This window comes from Amphiura filiformis, chromosome 4 (assembly GCF_039555335.1).
Source record: "Amphiura filiformis chromosome 4, Afil_fr2py, whole genome shotgun sequence".
Classification (NCBI taxonomy): Eukaryota; Metazoa; Echinodermata; class Ophiuroidea; order Amphilepidida; family Amphiuridae; genus Amphiura; species Amphiura filiformis.
This window is the reverse complement of record NC_092631.1, coordinates 83824861-83849592: the sequence shown is the minus strand read 5'-3', so window position 1 is coordinate 83849592 and position 24732 is coordinate 83824861. Positions and strand designations below refer to the sequence as shown.

General features: G+C 42.2%; 1 protein-coding gene across 1 annotated transcript in view; it reads left to right on the top strand.

The window, feature by feature from the left end:
• The window catches only part of LOC140149956 (ADP-ribosylation factor 1-like 2), a 30146-nt gene extending 5621 nt beyond the window's left edge, over positions 1 to 24525 (top strand). Inside the window, exons 2-5 of the mRNA XM_072171964.1 lie at positions 20645 to 20832; positions 21646 to 21756; positions 22822 to 22946; positions 24214 to 24525. Of these exons, the coding sequence (XP_072028065.1) occupies positions 20685 to 20832; positions 21646 to 21756; positions 22822 to 22946; positions 24214 to 24378 (549 nt within the window). The 5' untranslated portion in view covers positions 20645 to 20684 and the 3' untranslated portion in view covers positions 24379 to 24525. The remainder of the gene's footprint in view (positions 1 to 20644; positions 20833 to 21645; positions 21757 to 22821; positions 22947 to 24213) is intronic.
• Positions 24526 to 24732: the final 207 nt, after the last annotated feature.

Sequence of the window (24732 nt, the reverse complement as noted above, 5' to 3'; positions counted from 1 at the left end):
GTGCAGCTCATGCAAAAAAGGTTCATGCCACAGCAGGCAAAAAGATCACTGCATTAGACTGCATATATGCCACAATATAAACAGCACAGTTTCTAAAGCCACAATATATACATGCAAAAAGCAGCTAGCGATAAATGCCACAAAAATGCCACATGCCACATACTAAAAAACTGCAGCGAAAACAAGGTCAGTAGCAGTTGGTACAGGTTCGCGTTAACTGATGCAAAAACTATCTCACAAAAATATTGAGCAAGGATGCTCTCTTCATGTGAAGACTGAAGCACATAATTCTGTTTCTGGATATCGGTTCTATATCCTCATACAATGTTGAGAGCGGAGGCTGAATCTCCAGGCTAGTCAACAATCCATGTGTGCAGTCGAGTATAATCTGTAGAAGGATGTCTTGGTTTCTGATGAGAGTCTCGGCTGTTTTGCAAGAGTATATTCTTTGAAGCAGGCGGAAAATCCTTCCGATGTGGTAACGGCGAGTATTCACGAGACTACTGCAGCCAAGTATGAAGTGCCCTCTGTCTTCAGGTCCATCATTGCAGATAGTACATGTTGGGTCCACTTCAAATTGATTGAACTTCGCACGATTCGCCTGAAGAACATAAGATCCAGTGAGCAGTCTAGCTTTAACTGCCGCCATTTCAATTTCCCGACAGTTCCCAGATAGTGTTCCCCATACAGGATGGACTGCACCAGTGGAGAAAGTAGCTGTGTTGAGATACTTCAAAGAACTCTTTGTTCCAGCCTCGTCTCTACCTTGCTCATCCCAGTACCTGTTGATTGATGTAGTCACATGAGTTTTCCATTCTGCTTTCTTTGGTGGGTCCTCAAGTAATTCATACGCAGATGGAAGGTCATATTTGTTCAGGAGATGCTTGATACGTACAAACCAGCTCTTGCTTTTGCCATCCTTCATGGCTAACTGCCTATTTGCAATATCCCATTCTATAGTACCTTCACTTCGGATAATGTTACCAAAGTGAATCAACATCAACTGTTCAACAGTGGCTCTAATGGATTTGGCGCCAAGTAGCCCATAAACAGCTACATTACTAGGAGTGGGTTTCTCTGGAAGGAACTGTATCTGTCTCAGGGTCTTCCTCTGGAAAGCTTCCAGCTTGGATAAGTCAGATTCCTTGAAGGTAGCAACCTCTAAACCGTAGAGCATCCTTGGAATAACATAAGTTGCCCAAACATGGTATGAAATTTGAGGTGAAAGACCATCTTTACCATGAAAGCCAGCGCCCATGAGAGCATAAGCTGTCCTCCTAGCAAGCTGTATTCTCTCATCAACATTCAGCATGCTTGATTGGTTTCTTACTATTCCTAGATGGGTGTACTCCTCCGGATAGGTGATAGCATTTCCATTCATGTAGAAGGATGTTTGAAGCAGAGTATTATATGATAAGGTAGCACTCTTTGAGGGATTGATGCCGTAATGATACTCATTTGCATACACATTGACGGTGTTGATGGCTGCCTGCATATCCTCAGGATGATTAGCTAGCACTGCCATGTCATCTGCACATGTGGGTGCTGACACATCCACCGAACCAATCCTATGAGTATGGTGTTCCTGCAGCTGGTTCAACAGTGAATTTGTGTAACATTTGTACACTGGAGCCGACGAAGCACCACCTTGTCGAACACCTTGCTGTATTGTGAACGACTCTGAGACTGATGTTTTCCACTTCAGTGATGTAGTAGGTCTGTTGTAGAATTGCTTCAGTACAAGCCAGAGATCACCTCGGATTCCCATGCGGTGAATTTCATCCATGAGGATTGAGTGTTGTACAACATCGAAAGCTTTGGTCACATCAAGAAAAGTGATGTACAGTGGTTTCTTGCAGTCTTTGGACTCAGCAATCGCTTCTGTGATCATAAGGGCTGCATTTGTAGAAGAACATCTAGCAGTGAAGCCTCTCTGGAGTCTGCTCTGCTTGCTCATGATAATAGGGTTAGCTCTCAGAAGCCATGCTTTCTCTAACAACTTTCCAATCACTGATGTCACAGTAATACCTCTATAGTTAGAGGGATTTGTCTTATCTTTACCCTTCTTCAGAATTGGTGTAAGGGTTCCATGCATCAATCTAGGTGGGTTGTATTTGGATTTCAGAATGGAGTTAATGATGACCAGTAAATCTTGAAGAACCCCGTTGCCAGCATATTTGAAATGCTCAGCTGTTATATCATCACTATCTTGAGCTTTCTGGTTCTTACATGAGCTCACAATTTTCTTGATGTTGTCAAGATTGAGTGGTTCAATGGTGATTTTATTCTTTGTGTCCTGATACATATCATGATGAAGAACTCCCATGTACTCAGCATTAGCCTTGTAGCTTTCACAGAAATCATCATTCACCTTCGGTACAGCCAAGTCTTCAAAGTACTCCTTGAAGCCCATCATCACTTGCTCATCGCCAGTCATCACAGACTCAGTACACCGGTCGATCTTACCGTTTCCGATGTTGATTAAGATACTTCTTGCATCGATCCCGAGATGCGGAAAAAACCAATAGTCATTTTGTCCCACATAAATGAATAAATAACAAAACCCCGATCCCCGGTGGACTCACCCAAAAGGTGACGTCACACCATATGATCGTCCCTTATCCTCCTTGGTCTCCGACTGACACAGACGTGCCTATCGATTGTTCATAGCACTGTGTATCAATTTCTCGACCAAGGCGAGATATACGGTTGTAGTTTCACACCTTAGGTAAAACCAAACCGGTATTGTTCGGCTGAGGATAGTTTTGACTGCATTTTCTGGCGAAAAAGTGACAAAAAACGATCCAAAACTTAGCTACATATCGTGCCTCCGTTTGTATACGGGACACACGAGCAATTCAAAATGGCCGCTTCGTTGGCGCCATTCATTTTGTTTCCCACGTAAAACAACCATTGCAGCCTGTAAGTTACAATAGATGTTTGTACATACACATTGTATTTCATGTACGGTAGGTTATTGTTGCTATGTTAGGGTGATTACTCTATCGTTATGTCTTCATTACCGTCCAATAAAGACGAAGTTAATCAGATATTCATACGGTGGGGATTGGTAGGGACCCGTCTGACATTTTAGTAATAAAGTTAGCCAGTCCTTACTTTACCACTAACGTTAGCGACCAGCCTCCGTGCTCAGGTTTGCTTACTGGGCTTGAGTCGGCGTGTTGGGGGGGTAGTGCCCCCTCCCTTTCTCCTCGCTTCGCCTCGGCCCTGTCGGGCTTGCCCTTCCCTGGTGACGGAGCGGGACCCACACCGCTCTGTTTCACCCACAGGGAGTGCTCACGATCTTCTAGATGTCTTTCTTTTGCTTAGGACTCTCCGAGTTCCAGCTTGACGATTTGGATAGGCTCCGTCCATCGCCATAAGACGCGAAGAAGAAATCTACCAAGGGCACTGGTAAGGTCGATCACGGTGGATTCTGCTGTGACAGCCCCTATGGGTCATGACCCGTGAACAACAGGCAGCTCCGGTCCCCGGGCAAGCAGGCGGTTCTCGGCGGGCGCCGCATCATTAAAAACAAAAAGCGAAAGCACTGACTATACGTCGGAGCAAAGTAGCAGGCAGCAGAGCGGTAACCACCAGCGAAAACCCTAGCGGGTTTTGCAGCAGGAGGATACCAGTCGATCACGGTAGATTCTGCTGTGACAGCCCCTATGGGTCATGGCAGGTCTGCTTAAGGGGCTCCGGTCCCCGGACAAGCAGGCGGTTCCTTCGGGGACTGCTAGCGCGTCCAAAGGCTCAGCAGCCAGCGAAAGCACTGACTATACGTCGGAGCAAAGTAGCAGGCAGCAGAGCGGTAACCACCAGCGAAAACCCTAGCGGGTTTGTAGCAGGAGGATACCAGTCCTCTAGCGAAAATCCTCACGGGTTTTTAGCAGGAGGACACCCGTCTGTTGCAGGCATATCTACAGGCTCAAACAGCCACAGTAGTAGCCAGCGACGGGCAGCATGCAAAAAGGTACCCGGGCTTGCCTGGGTTGAACCCTAGCATGCATGGGTTCAGCAGAGGCGATACCGCTGCTAACGCTGTGGGTGTAGTCTTAGCAGAACCAACTGGGGTTGTCACACGGCAGCGTTCCATGGCGGGACCGCCCGAGTGATACCCTGGGCCCTAGAATAGCTGCTGGCTGTCCACAGGGACTGGCTGGCGATTATTCAGGGGTTGGGCTCGCAGTCTCTCACGGGACAGCGACCCAGGTGCGATTCGGTGGCAGCTACAAAGGCGAGCTACGGCTTGACTTCAGTGGTAGCCGCTATGCACCCGCCCATAGCTGCCGTGAGTGGTCCGCCACACACAGCGACCTTAAGGCGAAGCTCTAGAGGGTACAGTAAGTAGCTTGAACAGCCTAGCTGATCAACAACCCACTTATGTCCTCGAGAGCCAGCGGAGCGTGGGTGATCCATTACCGTCAATGGGTCAATTACCCTCTCTTGATCGATCACTGTCAAATCAACAGGGCATAGCTCCATTGATTGACGCTGCCTATTCAGGTGGCGAGGTGATTGATCGGGGGCATGCACGCTCAGCTACCCGTGGTACTAGGCAAGCTCCCTCTAGCCGAGGGACAGCAGGGATAGCGGGGAACCCATACACACGGCTTGATCCCCTTGCGGGGAACGCAGTGAGGCATGGGTACAGTGGTACACAGCCGGGAGCCCTCACGGGCACCTACGCTAGTACCGCGCAGGTACCACGCCCACACACAGCTTGATCCCCCAAACAGGGAACGCAGTGTGGCGAGGTACAGCGGTCCACAGTTGGGAACCCTCACGGGTACCCACGCTGATACCGCACCGGTACCGCAGCACTCGCTTAGTCGCCACAGTCTCTGTGGCAACAAGGGGGAGGCGGTGCTGGTACTGCAGTACCATGGGGTTACCCTGGTGGCGGATCCTTTCAGGGTCAGCTGCCGGCTGGGTATGCCCGTGGTACCCGCCGCAGGGTGTTTCTTCCACGGCCTAGCACCGTGGCAAGTGTCGCCTAGCGATGGCCACGCAGTACCAACATCAGCTGTTGACCAGGCCAGCCGGCATGGAGCTAACCCAGATCTTGATCAGGGTAGGCCCGTGCTGCTAGCGCTAGGACGACGGCTGCGAGAGCATGCGGACCCAGTGGTGCCATGGCGGATACCTCAGGGTCTTGCGGGAGTACTCCCTCTTCTGCTGGCAGGTAGTCGGCGAGCCACACAGTGGTTATGCCTTCTTACCCGCTTTCAGATGCCCGTCCTCAGTTACCGTCATCATCGAGCATGATACGGATACTGTGGGCGAGGAAAGGAGTCGGAAGCTGAGTCCGGTAGTGACATCACTACAGTCTCCTTCCCCGCTGCCCGCGAGGGAGCAACAGCACTGATCTTCCTCCGGACACCCCCTAAGGGGAGTCCATGGAGGAGGACCAGGGATCCTTTCAGTAGGATGCTCAGCTGCTGCTTCCTCACAGGGGCGCCTGCACTCTCATTCCCGGCAAACCTCACGGGTAGATATCGTGGGGCTGTCGAGCTCAGTAGAGCTATGGCGCGCGTGCTTGCACGCTTCCTCTGCGTGTAACGCGGGAGGACCACGGGACCTACCTGAGGGGATCCGAGAGGGACCCAGATGTCGTCAAGCGTATCACGCTCAGACAACATCCGAGCTCTTCCGCGAGGTGAGCCTATTAGCGGTGCTAACAGCTAGCCTCAACGAGAGCTCCATGGGCCTAGCCCATAGGGTGTCCACTCAGCGCCGGGGGGGGGGGGCCTGCCACTCCAATCGCTCAACGCGATGGAAAGGCAGGGTCCTTTTTCTCTTTGGATGCTTCTGCGCTACGGTGGAGGACCGTGCAAAGAAGCTACCAACGGGAGCACTCTGAAGAGGTCGAAAACTGCCCTTACCATGGGTAGGAGCTCCGACTTCAGCAGGCCGTGCACCACCAACAGTACCCGCCCACTACCTCTGCAGCACCCATTTCTGGGGCGCAAGGGTAGCACAGGAACAGCTGGCAAGCCCGAAGAAGAGCAAGCGCTCTTCCAAGGGAAGCTAGGCAGAGCATTCCTGGGGGGCTCAGCGGTTTTTCCACAGGGGATCTCCCAGTGACGACCGCTTATGGCTTTCACCCAGAGGTGGGAAACCATCTCTTTGAGCGCCTGGGTATGGTCAGTGGTGAGTGGGGGTTACAGACTGGCAACCCAGTCTCCCCACATTCGTCTGCACATTTCAGAGGTCCACAGTAGTACCGTCAGACGGCCCCCAGCGTCGGGCACTACTGACAGGGATCACACAGCTTCTCACGAAGCGGGCGATTGTCCCGGTCTACCCCCCGTTCTACGGGTGATCTTGGAGCCATTGGCTCCAAGGAAGACCGGCGACGGGAGCCCCATCCGGAACCGCAGGCTGTTGAACACGTTCTTCAGGCCCAAGAGGTTCAGAATGGGGACTCTCGCCTCGGTGCTAGCCTGCTCCATCAGGGGCATGGGAACAGCATCGCTAGATCTCTCGGACGCCTATCTGCATATGCCAATCGCCTCTCAAGATCGGAGGCATCTGCGCTTCTAGGTACAGGATCAAAATTACCAGTTTTGATACCGCCATCCGCCTGTCCATCTCTCCCAGGGTGTTTAACACTCTTGGTCAGAGCGGTGGCAGCGTACCTGAAGCACAGGGGTGTCAACATCAGTTGCTACCTGGACGTTTGGCTCATATCTTGGACGCACTCCACTGAAGACTACGGGTCTCATGGGGTTGATAGTCCGTGGGGTGCGGACCCTGGATTTTTTGATCAGCTCAAAAAGTCCAGCGTGGTCCCGACGCAGTCACCACTATTTGTAGGGGCCCAGATCACCCTCACGGAGGGGTTCACGGTGCTTTCACCCGAGCGGGTGACGAACATGGTGCGGTGTGCCTGACTCTTGGCCGAGTCTCGGGCAAAACCCGCTGTGGCATGGATGAAGGTGGTAGGCCTAATGGCCAGTATGGTAGACCTCGTACTGTACTGCCGTTTCTCGTTAGGCTTACCCAACTACACCTTCTAGCCTGCTTGCAGGCCCAGTCGTCACCAATATCCCTCGCGGTTCCGTTGTCGGAGATCGCGCGAGAGGAACTCTGGTGGTGGACCCATCAGCCCAATTTGACCCAGGGTGTCAGGTTTCCTGCACCCCGGTATGTCACGTAGTGACGACCATAGCGATCAAAACGGGCTGGGGGTCCACATCCACGGAGACTCCGTCTCGGGCCTATGGGGGCCATAGAGACAGAGTTTCACATCAACCTCCCTCGCTTACGAGGAGGTGATCGTGGAATCACATACCGTTGTCCTGACGGATAACACAACCGTGGTAGCCTACCCCAACAGACAAGGGGACTCCGGGCCGCCACGATTGAGCCTGCATGCACGACACCTGATAGGGTGGTGCAGGTTCAGGCAGATTACGATGAGAGCGATACACATCGCGGGCGTCACCAGCATCCTCGCGCACAATCTGTCACGAGGAAGGGTGTCGGGACCAGCAGAATGGTCCCTTGCTCCGCAGGTCGCTCAGACGATCTTCAAGGGGATGTACCACCCCTCGAAAGATCTGGTCGCATCTCATCGCAATCATCTACTGCCGGTGTACTGCTCAAGGGTCACGGACCCCAAGCATTCACCGTGGGCGCTCTGTCCATAGACTGGGGAGGATGACAGCTTATGCAGTCCCTCCGATCTCACTACTCATGAGGGTGGTGGCCAAGATCGGGTGGGAAGACTGCATTGTCATTCTGCTAGCGGCAAGGCCGCTGGCACTCCCAGTACCAGATCTACTCCGGATGCCCGGAGCGGAGGTACCCAGTCTATCACTAGAGCACCTGCAGTTAGCTGCATGGCCCTTACCAGGGAACACGCAGCGGAGGGATACTTTTCATCAGAAGCTGTTTTTCTCATCGCCGGGCTAGACGGAAGTCTACCCTCCGTGCGTATAGCCAGAGTCTGGCTCCATACTACGCTTGGTGCAATGAGACAAATAGCTCTCCCGCTAAGCCTCTGTGCTGCTAGTTCCGGAGTTTCTGACAGAAAAGTTCCAAGCAAGACTTCAGCGGGCCACTGGGGCCAGCTATAAGTCAGCTGTCCTCTCCATTCACCGGGGTCGACTATCATAGCCGATGGTTACCTTATTAGTCTACGCCTCGACGGTATGTTCAACGAGTGTCTACCAAAAAGGAAAGTGATCCTCCTAAGGGATCCCAACACAGTCTTAGATTACTTTAAGGGTCACCCTTTTGACCTTCCGTCAAAAGCGGCGCTTAAATACGTAACTCTCAAGATGGCTTTCCGGTTTGGCGTTGGCTTCGGGACGGCGGTGCTGAGTTGCACACGGTCTCGAGGTTAGCTTCCGTGTTCACAAACACTGGGCGACACTGTTTCGGGCGCTCTGTTCTCGTGACTACTGAACGGGCGCGGTGCATACCGACATTCGTCCCTCTCCAATCCCCAGGGTTGGGCAAGGTTCGGCTGAAGCCAAAGATAGGCTGGGGTGTCCGATAAGGCGCTGCAGCACTATTTCTTCCGAACACAAGCCTTGCGAGGGTCTCACGCCCGCATTCATCACCCTTACAGAGCCTTTCGGTCCAGCCGCTGTCGCAATGGCTGGTCCGGGTGTTGGTGGGGTCCGGGGGATCGCGAAGGTTTCGCGTCCCACGTCCCACTCGACACGAGCTATCTCATCATCTTGGGTATACCGTTCGGTTGTCCCTTGAGGAGATCTAGCAGGCGGTGTCCCGGAAGCCACCTTCGCCCTTCTCTACGATACTTCCGTTTACGTTAGTAATCAGAGACGGGGCGGGAGGTTTACCGGGACATTGTCCGGGCGATCATAATACGGTGGTGTCGGGTACCAGGTTTTCAGACTATACAGAATACTCAGCATGGTAAGAACCAGTGTCGCTATTCTTAACCACCAAACTTATTAAGTAAGGAGGTTTATGTCTGTGATCGCGTGGTCTTTTTGTTTCCCGACCGTTGGGGAAAATATTTTCTGACCTCGCGAAAACCATCGTTACCGCTCCCGATCCTGATCAGATGCTGACCAATCTTGTACCTCCATCCGTCGGTTACTTGCTAGATCGATCTTTCAGATGTTGATGCAAGAAGTATCTTAATCAACATCGAAGCGGTAAGATCGACGGTGTACTGAGTCTAGTCCCAAACAAAAATGTTTGGTAGACTCATAACCGGTGCGATCTTACCTTTCCGATGTTGATTATCCCGGACCCCGGCCACCCCCTACAAGTTTGGTCCGGTAGGGGATCCCAAGTCGGATAAGGGGCGATCATATGGTGTGACGTCACCTTTTGGGTGAGTCCACCGGGGATCGGGGTTTTTGTTATTTATTCATTTATGTGGGACAAAATGACTATTGGTTTTTCCGCATCTCGGATCGATGCAAGAAGTATCTTAATCAACATCGGAAAGGTAAGATCGCACCGGTTATGAGTCTACCAAACATTTTTGTTTGGGACTATTACCATCTAAGATAAGGGTGTCAGTATCAGTAGATTTTGCTGCTCTCTGCCTTTTTATCAACTTGTAGAACAATAGCTTGTTATCAGCATCAGCTTCCATGATCTCTTCATAGACCCTCTTCCTAGAGATAGCTCTTGATTTTCTAATAGCTGATCTGAGTCTGCATTTGGTCTCTTTTCTTTCTACAACCGTTGGGTGTTCAAGAGATCTAGGCTTTCCCGCTTGTGCCCAGGCATGATTACTTTCTTTGTTGGCCTTCACCAGCCTTGCAATTTCTGGGGACCATAGGTCAAGTCCTTTATTTGATCTCTTTGGTTTCCTTGGAGGTACAAGGTAGCTGTCTGTAGTGGCATCGTTGAGTCGATCAATAAGGTTGTCAACAGCAATTGAGAGCTGGTAATTGTCTCTAATATCTGTAGCTGACGGAGTTGAAGTGATGCTGCTATACTTCCCAGTGTCAATTTTTCTCCATGAGATTTTCTGGTGAAAAGAACAGGATCTAGTCTTGGTTTTTCTCCTCTTGAGTGAACCATCAATGGATACTTTGACTGGCACATGGTCAGATACATTAGTTGACAGGGAGTCATAATCTAATGTGCAATAGCTAGTAAATTTCAGAAGAGCATCACTCCTAAAAAGTATGTAGTCAGTCTGGTTGGAGTCCTTCCCATTGACATGGAAGAAGGTGTCTTGCTTTGGAACATTGACATTGATATTGTGATCACTGCAGAATTTGGTAAGTGACATGTCCCTAGTATTGGGAATCTCCTTGGTTATGGAGCCATTAAGATCTCCCATAAGAATAACGGTATGAGAGTCCTGATATTTGATGTAGATTTCATGTAGAGTATCCAAAGCCTCATGAAAGTCTGCCTCACTGTTTATACCTCTTCCACGACAGGGCATGTAAGCACAGATAAGACAAAGCTTTTTAGAGTTGGTTGTAACTTCAATGCAGAGAATTCTATCATTGCCATCAGGGAGTTCTTTTATCCTATCATCTAAGGACTTCCTCCAAACAAAAGCTGTCCCACCATACCCTCTGGGCTTCTGAAAAGGACTAATAGGCTGCAGGTCGTCCACGGAGCGGGCAGAAGAGTTGAAGAGGAGATCAATTTCATCCAAGACCCTCTGCTCATAATTAAAGAGCCAATGCTCCTGCATTGCAATGATATCCGATTTCTTGTTCATGTGTTAGCTTGGCTAACATTTATGTATCTTAGCTGAAGTGTTTGGGAGAGGCAAACCTTAGTTAACACATTTGCTAGTCACTAGTCAGCCAAATTGTAGGTATGCCAGGCAAACACATTTGCTAGTCAGCCAAATTCGCCGAAAATGTCAATGCATTTTTACGTAGAAATTTAAAACAACTGGCGAAGAAGGAAACCTACATAAATATGTTTTCTATACTTCACTTGACCCAAATATATGATTTTTTATGGTGATAAGACACTCGCTCATGGAATTTTAGAGGGATTTTGATAGCAGTTCCATTAAAAAAAGCTGCTATCATAATGTCTAATGAGACAAAAGATCTAGAAACACCCCCGAAATGCCGTTTTGGGGAATTTTGCTAGCTGAATCTTTTTGACATTGTTTGATGAAAGTCAATCTTTGACAAGATTTGACTTTGCTACGGAAAGTGCTACGAAAAAAGGGTTTTCAGTTTTGGCTTTGTTTACTCGAGGGCTTTAATTTGATATATAAAATGATGCAGTTTGATGGCAAATTTGAATTCACCTAGCATACCTACAAATTGGCCTAATTAAAAACCGTATTACACAAGCCTTATAAATTTTGCAGCGCAACATGGCAAAGTTTTTAAAATTTATATTTAATAATTATTTTTCTTACTTGAATTACACATGACAACATCTCTGCAGTCAGACTTAGAGTGTGATCAGAATCCGTCCCTCACGTGAGGGACGGAAATCAATAGATAAATAGATGCCCTGAGAAGTTAAGGAGTATTTTCATTCCATTAAACTTGAATGAATTAAAGGTGTTACATGTACTTTTGTCGTAATGTCGCATTTTGGCTTGTGAGGGACGGAAATCAATAGATTTGATAAACCATGGCAATAGTTACATCTTTCTTTTTTCTATTGAAACTTTTGGTCTAAATTACACTTGTAACATATAATATGTAATTTGAATGTTGCCTCTATCATATCAATACAAGAAACAGCTGAAATTTACTTTGAGTGGTTCTTTAAACGGAACATAAACTTTACGTTAGGGACGGACATTTTCTGCGTGAGGGACGGACAAAATGTGACGCCATTTTGAAATTAGTTGAATTTTTTCAAATTGCCTCAAAATCTGTCCCTTGGCCTCTTACAGTATTATTTTAACTAATATAATGTTGCTTTGATTATTTTTAGTGTGTGTAAATTACCATAGCAAGTGATTGTGAGGGACGGACAAGTTTTTTTGTCTTTCAATGTTTATTAGATTTTTATTATGAGAAAAACAATTATCAACAAATTACAATAATCACAAAAAAAAAAAAAATTAAAAAAAAAAAAAAAAAAAAACAACAGCAGACAACAAATTTTAACATGAAAGTACATTTACGCACATCCACATCAAAAGGATTTCTGTCGGCCGCCACATGCGTCCCCACTCCACACAACAACCGGTAACAAATACCAGAGTCATCCCAAGCGGGGGTCACCCCACTTCATCCCCAAGTCGCATGGCTTATTAATACAGAGAACATTCCATAACAATGTCATTTGGGGATGACCTGAAATGTCCCCCACCCGAGACGAGTCCGTCACTCACCCCCAGCCGCCATGCGAAATGAGGCACATGCAGCACCCGACAAGCGCATCGCCCCGATATGGATGTACACATCTGTACATTGTTGGGTAATTCAAAATATACATGTATATCATGATCATGCAGCCATTACCTAACATAAAAGAAAGTATTACAGGTCAAATCTCCATTTACGGAAGTGGGAGCTGAGTTTACCTTTCTTTTTCGCAATTAAATATTCTGTTTCCCTATTATTCTTAATGTAGGCCTTAACGCTAATAACATTTGGTTTTTTGTTTTGAAACTTGCTCACAAAAACATGATACTTAACACATAAAAATAGATAAGTTAAGAATTGATCATCAGGGACACCAAACATTTTGTCAAAAACTGAAATGGAAAAATTAATATCATGCTTATTTCTAATGATGATAAGCAAATCCTTCCAAATAGGTTGAACCACTTCACAATCGCAAAAAACATGAGTAATTGTTTCAGGCATCTTTTCACAGAAAGTACATAATGGTGAATCCTGCCTTTTAATTTTGTACAGAAAATCATTAAACGCAATTGCATTATGAAAAATTTTAAAGTAAAATGAACGGAGACGAGAATCAATGGAGCTTTTAAAATTACGTAAGTGGATTTCTTCCCAGTCCAAGTCCTGCGAATCATCAACCAATGAATTCCAAACACCAATACGCTTCTCAGGAATACATTTTCAATCATGATGGAATAAGCATGTTTTGGAATTTTTTGAAAACTGAGAAGATTATCAACCACACGATTGAAAACATCTAAAATTCCAATGTTTGGATTATCAAGCCAAGAACTGGGAATGTTTTTCATCAGAAAATTGTATTTTTGTCTGCCACGAGGAGAAATATCAAAATCCAAAATTAATTCCTCATAAAGTTTACTACCTGGGAGGGGGATTAAGTAAGTCATTTACCAGCAAAATACCTTTGTCACACCATTCTTCATAATAAAAGTACTGCTTAGATTTTGACCTTATATTTCTATTATACCATAAACATTGACAAGCACCAAGGTCAAAAAAGTTGACATCAAAATTAACTTTCACAGCACTTTCACGGTACATGTACCAAGTTCTAAGAGAATCTGCTAATTGACTACAATTTAACTTATTTAAAATACTTTCAGGAGCATATGAAATCCATAACATATCACCATAATGATCCATTACAGATAATTCAATTTTTTTCCATAAGCTAACATACCCATTATCCAACAACAGTTTAACCCAGGACATTTTTTGCGCCAAAGCAAAAAAAGTATATATGGGTCAATCATGCAGGCCACACATTGAAAAATCATTACATAAACATTTTCTTTTGACTCTATCATTGCCCCCATTCCAAATAAATTTATACAACAATTTATTAAGCTCCTTAAAATAATATTTTGGAATTTTGATGCATAAAACTGAAAAAAGATAAAGAAGTTGCGGGAGGAGGAGAGATTTGATGACACAAATTTTGCCAATCATCGAGAGGTTTCTACCTCTCCAACAATTTAAAGTCCCTTCAATCTGCTTAAGTTTAATTTTATAATTGAGATCAAACATAGATTTAATATTCAGGGAAAAATTAATACCTAAGGTTTTAAATTGATTTGTTTTCCAGGACAGACCTTGTTCAGAAAGGGGAAAATTTTGGGAACCTTTTTTGGAGCCAATCCAGATTGCTTCAGATTTAGAAAGATTAATATGACAGCCAGAACACTTGGCAAATGCATCTAAGGTATCAAACAAGTTTTGAAAAGAATCGGGTGAGCCATCCAAGAAACAGGTTGAGTCATCTGCTAACAAAGAAATTTTGAATTCTCTGTCTTCAATGGGGATGCCCTTAATATTTCCATTTTGACGAATAGCAATCGCCATCGTTTCAATCACCATCAAAAATAAATATGGCGAAATCGGGCAACCCTGAAAAATACCTTTATTCATATCAATGGCCTTTGTAAGAAAACCATTATTCATAACATAACTTTTTCTTTGACAGTAAAGTGTTTTGATCCAATGGATAAAGTTATCACCAAAATTAAAGCGTTTTAATACTTGCAGAAGAAACACATGGTTGACACTATCAAATGCCTTTTGAATATCTAGGAGAAGAATTGCCCCTGGTATTTTGTTAGTTTCGGTATATTCAATAATGTCGATAATTAATCTAATATTAGTACCAATATTTCTCCCTTTTAGAAACCCGGATTGATCCGGGTCAATAAGAGTGGTCAAATATTTTTTCATACGGTTTGCTAAAGTTTTAGCAAGAATTTTATAATCCACAGTCAACAAAGAAATAGGCCTATAATTTGAAATCAAGAGAGGATCTTTATCCTTCTTAGGGAGTAATGTAATAATACCATTTCTTTGTGATTGTGACAAATGACCACTCTCCAAGGAAAAATTAATAGAGTTTATCAACATATCAGAAAGGTCAGGCCAAAACACAATATAAAATTCTGAAGGAAAACCATCAAAGCCTGGAGCCTTATTATGTTTCATAGAAGTAAGAGTATCATACAATTCTTTTTTTTGAAATAGGATTTTCTAATAATTGTTTACATTCATCAGTCAATTTAGGAATTTCAATACTATCAAGAAATTTATCGGTGTCATTGTCAACATTCTGCCCAACAGTTTGATTGGTATATAGATTCTGGAAAAAGTTTTGGATTTCATTCATAATATCAGAATGGTTAGAAATGAAGGCATCACAATCATTTTTAATCTTATGAATATTTTTTCTCTCCCAAGATCTTTTCTCTAAATTGCAAAAATATTTAGTGCTCTTTTCACCTTCTTCCACCCATCGAATTCGGGAACGAATCATCAAACCTTTCGTTTCAAAATCCAAAATCTTATTTAATTGAGCTTCAAGATCCTCCAACTGGATAAAAGAGGAATCATTGGATGGATTATTGGTATTATTAATCTGAATTTTAACCTTTTCAATTTCATCCATTAACTTTGTTTTCTGAGCATTTCTCTCTTTCTTTTTCCTTGCACTATATTCCATACAGACACCTGTAATTGTACACTTGAGAGTATCCCATAAAATGTTAGGATTACACTCTGCATTTTGATGAATATTCTTAAATTCTTAAATTTTCTCTTTCACCAATTTAATGAACTCAGCATCATTGTGTAAAAAATAGGTATTAAGTTTCCAATACCCAGGGCCTTTAATAGGATGACCATCATTAAATTGCAATGTAACAATCGAGTGATCAGATTGTACACCTGGAACAATTTTTGAATGGAGACAGTTATTCATAAAATTGTCAGAAATCAGGATAAAGTCCAGCCTGGATAAAACTTTTGGGCTACGTTGGTGCCTGGTATATTGTTTTAGATTAGGATGGAAACTTCTCCAAATATCACATAAATTAAATTCTTCCATCAAAACAGAAATCATTTCACTAGATTTAGCATTTGAATGTTTTTGTCTACCACCTTGATAATCCATTGGACCCAACACAGCATTAAAGTCACCACCCACAATTAAAGATGAATAATTAAATTGGTCAATTTTGGCAAACACTTCAAGAAAAAAATCTGGGTCATCAGTGTTAGGGGCATAAATATTGACCAAAACCAAAGATAAGCCATTAATTTCAATTGCGACAATCAAATAACGGCCATTGGGGTCACTATAATGGGAATGAAAAACAGGGGATGCAGAGTTACTAATTAAAATGGCAACACCTCTACTATTCGAAGCATAGCTGGAAAACCAAGCTAGCTCGCCCCATTGATTTTTCCACATGTTTTCATCATCAGCAGAAGAGTGTGTTTCTTGAAGAAAGATAATATCACAATCAATAGAACGTAAATAATGAAACACCTTTCTTCTCTTAGCATAATCTTGGATCCCTCTACAATTAAAAGTACTTAATTTATGCGGCATGATAATGTATCAAAAATACCCACACATGGCAACTCTTATTATAAATGTACAGTGTATTCAAAACTCAACATACATAATATAAATATGCACAACATGTATAATCTTACTGACGCACCATACAGATATCCTACAAATTATACCGATAATTAAAAATATGAACAGTAAATATATGGCTGCATGATCATGTATTGAAACACAATTGGATTCATAAATAAAAACATGCACATGTATAATAATACCCAAGAAAAAGACTAGATTTAAAGTGTCAAATGCTGCCAAAAAATTGGAAGTGATTGGAATGATTGGAAAAAGAAAAAACAAAAAGCGACATGATTAACCGATGAAAACGCTGAGCGCGATGCACCAAAAACAAAAGCCAAGCCTTCAGATCAGAAAACCAGACCTGGCAAATTGGGACGACCAGACAGGCGCTGCAAAAGATGGCAACATCGTACATACGCAACCCAAAATCTAGCGATGTAAAAACATTGCAATATACCAAATTTGTTTTCAAAGTCCTGTGTGATGGAAAACAACTTCAACATGATTAACAGTCCAAAAAGGATTGTTTTTCTTTTTAAAACACAAATGTCATTTTACTTGAAAACTTAAAGTCAATGTCCAGAGATGAAATGCAAAATGTCATCTACATTTTGAGCCAAACACAATTGTAATGCAAAGACTTGAAAAGCATGGTAAGAAAGTGTTTTCATTTTTCTTAAACAGTCAATGTCAGTCAACTCCATGAACCATGCTCTTAAAAGGGCCTAGATAAAAGTTTAATCAACAGTAGTAACTCTACCAGTCAGCTGGTCACGATACTTTATCTTGGCAGGGTAGACAAAGAAGGGCTTCTTGTTCTCTTTCTTCAATTTGATGAATTGATCCATCTTCTTCTTACGCATATCCTGGACTCTCGAGACAAGTCATCACCAGCGAAGATCTTTTTACCTTTGTATTGCTCAGTTTTCAACTTCTGCAAACATGCTCTCCGAATGTTCTCCTTTGCAACAAATGATGAAAAGTTCACATGAATCATCCTTGGCTTGTCTTGTTGATTAGTTGGTTTATAAGTTGGAGTACGGTGGCATCTTTCCAAACAAAGAAAATCCTGCTCTTCAGCTTCAGCAAACTTGAAGAAGTCTCAACAGTTTTCCAACAACTTTCTTTACCACCATCTGTGGGTTCTGGGACCCCAAATATGACCAAGTTATTCCAACTTATCAACCAAAGCAATATTCTCCTTTTTCAAATATGTAATATCTTCCCGAAGAGTTTCAATATCAAAATCCAAGGATTTTATCTTCTCTGAAATCGAGGAATTCAATTTCTCAAGACGACTATCCAAACGCATCTCAAACTCAATGAACCACTGTGGCGGCGAGTTCTTGTCTTGTTGAGAAATAGCATTCGCTGCATCTAGTTCCGACAACAGCGAACGTTTACGTGGACCCATGGGTGCATCCATGTTTTGATCCGATTGACCTTCGACCTCGGTTGTATCTCGTGGGCCTTTAAGCTTTTGCTTTTTTGCTGACGGCGATTTTGTTGGACTCGAATCCAGTCTTTTCGGCTTAGGACTCATCTTGACGAAACAGTTTTAACACCAAAATGTTCTCTGGAACTTCTATATTAACTTGACAGAACTTGTTTTAATAAAATCGTGCTAACATCGCCAGATGGAGGGTGCAAGCACGGAGCACAGTACTAGCTGCTCATCTGCTGTCGAAGTCGTGACGTCACTCGGGACGGACAAGTTGGGTGTGAGGGACGGACATGCTTGTTTTCTTTCAATTTGGTAAAAAAAAGCATGTCCGTCCCTCACACTTTTATGTAATTAAGCTTACGTAACTCTGGAATGAAATGTTTCTAACTTTTGTAACTTTATATCAGGATACCTGGGCATCAATGTCAATAGATGGGGTATGTGTTATTGTAATTTATTCAAGAACTTTTACGAGAAAAAACTTTTTACGATTAATTTTGTGAGGGACGGACAAAATTTGATAGCGTCAACTTCATCCCTTCTTCCTTAACAGGGACACATTTTTTATTCACTTAAATTGTATTATTGATAGTAAGTGTATTGTTGTTAATTTGCAAAACAAAATAAGCAACAGGAACTCTTCTTGTTATTTAAAGCTTTATTTTTAAATATGTACTGTGATGTCCGTCCCTCACAGTGTAATTTTGTTGACCTAACTTTAAGGACTCCGTTTACATGAGAACGTCACGGCAAAATTTTACTTTTTCTTTTGGATTAGTAAAATATGATGTTTTGAGATAATTATTATGCACAATGTGCACAAATTTATAACAATTTTAGTTTTTGGCCAAATGTTACCTAATTTCCGATCACACTCCTTACAATGTATGGCTTTTTGAGCATTCCAATTGAGTTTCATGGGCGGTTACACACTTACATGTTGTGAAGTACCAACAAATTTAACAAAAAAAATCCTCCACAGTACAGGCCTACATGTATACAGTACTATATGTGTGGAATAGGGAGACATGAAGTCCATGTACAAAAACCAGAAATTACATTTCAAATGTACACCAAGGTATTCTTCCCTAACTATTTCACTTACTTTTTGAAGTAAGCTTCCTTGGTGTGGTTGTATTTATTATGTCTCTGGAAATTTATTGGTCCAAATTTGTAGTCAATCCTGAAATTATGTGTCCTGCTTGTAAGCTACAACATGCTTCAAATGGTGTTGATCAAATCTGGCTCTCAAAATGTCTGACAAAACAATCCCTAACTTTTGACCTTTCATAAAGACATGTGTTATTCTACCAATACCCCACAGAACGGTCAGAGACTGTGACTATGAGGTTGATATCATGACATTGCTAAATATGACACATCAGCAGTTGAAGCATGTGCTGACATGTGCAGGTCAATGAACACGTGGACTCTCAACCAGTCTCTTGTTCAGCATGTTGGGCTATTGACTGCACATGGCAGTGCTATCAAGGCCTTGTGCATGTGTCTAAGGTCTGAAAGGTTATGATTTTGGGTCATGTTGTGAACATATACAATGGACATGTACAGCTGAATTTGTCATGTGGATTTAAACTTTTATCAATAAAGTAAACTGGGGATCATATTTTTCAGATATGGAATAAGGACTTTGAGTGCATTTTAAAAGTGGTATGTGTGTGGGAATTTTTATAACTGGTGCAGTTATCATGTTTTGAAATATACACTCTTTGACAGCTCTATCCGTGGCTGTTTGAATGCATGGTTATATACAAATACAACATGTTTCATTTCGGGGAAGTAGTCAAAACTACTGGTCCCGAGGTGTTGGATGATTTGACTACTTCCCGACGCGTCAATTTGTTTTACTATACCTCATAAATATTTTCACTATCAGGGTAAAATTGTAAACAAAAGTCAAAACACACACCAGTCAACGTGCCGGCGCGGCCGGCATGGTAAAATGAGCTTAATATTTTGCTTACCTGATTTTATTGAAGGATTTCTGTGTCATCAATTCACATTTTGACCTATATTATTCTAATTTTCCTTTTAATATTCCATAAATAACATTTGTTTCATAAAACGTCAAATTCGCGTGTTATTATCCATCGGTAATCTCGGCAAAAGAACCGCAGCAGACGCCATTTTCACGATAAACATGATAAACGCATCTGCAGAATCGCCGTTGTGTAGCATAATGCCACGTTTGAAGGAACGGTGACGTGCGGGGTCGAGATACCGTGTGGTAGTAGGCGTGCGGAAGTTTTTACTACTTCCCCACGTGCGCGTAATTGCACAGGCGCGGGAACTTCCGGAAGTAGTCAAAATACCGTACTCGGACGCTGGCGTTATTAACCAATAAGATGTCTGGATTACCTAATAAATATTTATGAGGTATAGTAATACCATGTACCCATACACTAGGTATGGGTACATGGGACCAGGTATAGTACAGGCCTTGCGTCTAGATTTTAAAGGCGAGTGGTCAATCGCTCGCTAGCATGATGCTAGGCGAGTGGTCGAATCACTCTGTAGTACTATGTAGTGGTAGAATCACTCTCTAAGTCTGACAGATCATTCATACCAATATGAAATACGGGTGTTGAATTTAACCTCTTCTTCAGGAATTAAGGCTCATTCATTACAATATATACCAAATGAATAATATTGATGTGCTAAAACTTGAATGCAAATTGGGTAAAATTGTGATTCGCAGCGAGCGTCCGAGCGATATTTAGTATCTATGACGAGTGTAAAATTACTCGCTAGAAATTGAGTATGGACGAGCGGTGGCGAGTGAGAGCGATCGCTCACCTCTAACAGCAAGGCCTGACAGAAGTGTACTCAAGGCAACCAAACAATTTGTTTTTTGCATAACCACCATTCAAGGTTACAACCCCACCAGGGACTACCGGTATTGCTTCTGCTGTATTTTAAAATTGAAAAATTCTTTCACTGTTTTTTTTATAGATTTATAGTAAGGAACAACAAGTAAATAATTACATTCATCATGGGAGGAATCTTCAGTAGTTTATTCAAGAATTTGATTGGTAAGCGAGAGATGAGGATATTGATGGTGGGTTTGGATGCTGCTGGTAAAACTACAATCCTCTATAAACTTAAACTGGGAGAAATTGTCACCACCATCCCAACCATTGGTAAGTGTTTGTGTAGCCAAATATGTTTGCACAAGTGTAGCAGTTATACAGCTCTGTCTGGCTGAGAAGGGTACAGTGACTGAAAGAGTTTTTCAAGGTCCCTTTTCTCTGATCTACGTTAAATTCTTGCTTAAATTCTTGCTCAAAGGCTGACAGTAAAATTGTTAACTTGATTGTTGGGAGTAGCCTTCTTTTCCTTGTTCTTTGTCTTCAAATCTGTTTCTCACTTCTCTTTCCATACAGGCCAGCATGCTATAGGCTTTTTAGCCTGGCTTGAACATTGTGTTTGAGCCTGGTCCCATCAGGACCCAAGCGTGTCTCCACACGAGCGACCGTTTAAACCAAACAAACAAACAAACAAACAAAAACTTTTGTTGAATTCAAAGTTATAATTTTGGGCAAGGTCTTAATTTTAGAATTAAATCGCATGACACACCCCTATGTTTGAAAAACATGATATTGCAGTTTTTATGAAAACAAAGATGGGCAGGCATTTTTGTAAAATGGGTTTTACGTCACGGTTTACATGCTAGTCTATGGAGAGAGTGGTACTTGAGGGCACTACTTCAGTTTTTATTCAGATTTAGGCTTGTGGTAAAAAAAAATGCAATTTGTTTTTCATAAAATTGGCATTCAATTGCAAATATGTGCTTCAAACATATTGGTCATGCACTAATAAGATCTATGTCCTCAAAAATTAATTGTCCTAGATACCTTAAAATGCTTAAGAAACAAGTGATCACCATAATCGATTCCCCCAAACGACTGAATGACTTCATTAAATTATGTTTTTATTCCTCATAATCCTCACAGGTTTCAATGTGGAGACAGTGGAATACAAAAACATCAGTTTCACAGTATGGGATGTAGGTGGTCAGGACAAAATCAGACCGCTATGGAGACATTACTTCCAAAACACACAAGGTAGGTTAAAGGAAATCTGTACCATAAACTAATCAATGGCTAATATAGTTATATACCCGGTACCCCTAAATTAAACATACCAGGCGGTCTATATGAATTTAGGAATATTCCTAAGTCCTAACAAAGAAAAAGCACCATTAATCCTTCGTTTCTGCGATTCAAGGAAGCCACCATGATAGCTGCTTGCGAATCCTTTCTGCCACAAGCGGTAGTGTAACCTTTCACACAGACCCTCGGCTACCTTCGAGCGTGTGTTGCCTTATGGCATTCGCGACCCCCACAGCGAATTTTGGTTTTTAGTGCTGTTTTTACACTGATCAAATGATCAGTGATCATATTACTTAAAATACATTTTTTTATGTTCTTCTGTAGTTTTATAGGTAAAAATTGTTGCGTTTTCTTTTGAACAAATGTTAAATCTGAACTTTGGTAGTATTCGCTTCGTGTCACCAAAGTTCACGAGGGACGAGGCTTGTGGCACGGATTTCCGTTACAGCGTAATAAAAAATACATCTGGCAGCCACCATGGATTGTAAACTGACCGCTGATCGTCGTAAGGAATTTATTTGGACGTATATAAGCTTGGAACTTTTACTGTTTGTTGTTTTTATTATTACTGCAACTATATAGCCATTGATTAGTTTATGGTACAGATTTCCTTTAAGAGTAATATCCTCACAGTACTTAATGATTAGATGGGGCTTACTACTACTACTAGCACTTTTCATTGTTACCAATGTCAAGTATTTCTGAATGTACTGCTTCAGTTCAGTTCTATTACATACCTGGACTCACTGCTTCCTGTCCTAGGAAAGTGAGGCCAGGTATGTAGGCCTCCACTTTCCATAAGTTGTCACCCTGCATAACCTAAGGGGTGAGTCTTAAAGTTTGTTCGACTCATAACATTGCCTTGTCGACAATAGCCCTAATAATTTATTGTATGAGATTTGACAAGAAATGGTGTGCAGGTTCCTCAGCTCAATGATTGGCACAATGGTGAAAGTAATGTTGGACACTCTTGATATTCAAGCATTCACCTGTTATGTGTTTTCTTTTATTGTTCAGGTTTGATATTTGTGGTAGATAGTAACGACAGAGAGAGAATAGGGGAAGCCCGAGATGAACTCAACAGAATGCTGCAAGAAGATGAACTCAAAGATGCTGTCCTTCTAGTACTCTCCAACAAACAGGTTAGCTTTTGTGAATATCTTGGGGTTTTTTTTGTGGTTCTTTTTTTGTTTGTCTAAAATAAAAACAATGACATTTGATCGCCTAAGATCTTTCTCTATACTTTGATCAACTCGTAATCGGCAGGAATTGTTAGGCTTTTGCCACTACGCCGAAAAAGTAGATCCACGTTAAGAGTTATATTTTTTCATCTGGAAGATCTAAAATGTGCATGTTAAAGAAAGTAGACAAGTATAGGACTTGAATTAATAATTTGTGATTTTTCTGGCGAGGTGTCACAAGACAATTCTCAAAATAAAATATGTTGATATTTATCCGCGATGTTAAAATTCCCGCCGATTACGAGCTGATCAAAGTATAGTGAAGTGGGAAAGATCAAATCTTTCTTTAAATATCCTAAAATGAGAATGTGCCTAACATTGCATATTATGCAAATTTAAGTTTAAAGGATCATTCGATTTGCATGTATACAATATTAGGCTCATTATCGTTATGATTATTACATGAAACTTTAAAGATTATGAAAAACATGATTATTGAAAAAATGAAACCAACTTCTAGTAAGTAATGTTTTTATTTGTGACATATAGAAAATGTCAGTGTACTTTGTAAATTATAATAAATAATTTTCATCATGTGTCAATAAGTACATCATAGCTCTCCTCCTTCATCAATAGCGGATTAATCTCAAACTTTGTAGGGTGATAGAGTATGATGACCTCTGTTGCTGAATAGTTTGTATTATATTATCTGCATATGATTATTGACAATAATATTATGTTACATGCATTTTGCATATTTTGACTGAAATTTCATTTATTGACTGCAGTACCTATAATGCAATGATGAATGAATTTGATACAGTGGCGTAGCTGCAGGGGGGGGGGCAATTGCCGATTTATGCCCCGCCCCTAGTGCAAGGAAAAAAAAGAGGAAAAGGAGGAGAAAGAGGAAAAAGAGAGAGAGAGGGAGAGGAGGGCAGAGAGATGGGGAATCCATACGATATATGCAATATCATACGATTATTATCAATAAGCCTGGCAAAATGTGTCTATTCCCAGCTACGCCGCTGATTTGATATTGGTGGAGGGTGATCAACATTGTTATGGGGTGACCTTTTATGGACCGATGATGTCTTTAGAGTATCAGTGGAAAGCTCAGCCCTCTGATATTGTCTCAAAAGGAAAGTTTAGTTCTTAAAACACAAAGATGTTTCAAATCATAATTTGATAAGCTATTTAACTATTCATATTTTTCATCTGCTACCAGGATCTACCAAATGCCATGAATGCTGCTGAAGTGACTGACAAATTAGGACTGCACTCATTGAGACATCGTAAATGGTACATCCAGGCTACATGTGCTACCAGTGGAGACGGTCTATATGAAGGGCTTGACTGGCTCTCAGGGGTTCTCAAAGACACCAAGAAATAATTCCCCAAATGAACAAAAAATTCAAATTATTGATATGCAATAAAATGTACAGATTTTATCTACTAAGTCTATCTCCAGAAAAATGCATACACATCTTTTCCATAATTCTTACTTTAACATAATTGCAATACTTCTTATTTACATTTGTATAATAAAAATTGATATTTTGGCATGTCAAGTGCAATCAAATTATAAAATTGAAATTCATTGGGACCATTTTAAATGCTCCTAAAATGTTCTTAAGGGATCTGGAATGAGCGTTTTTGACAGTATTTTTGTGGGACATGAGAGCACATCAGACATATCGATTGCATTCTGAATACGAAGAATGTCTTTCTGATATCAAATAATTTT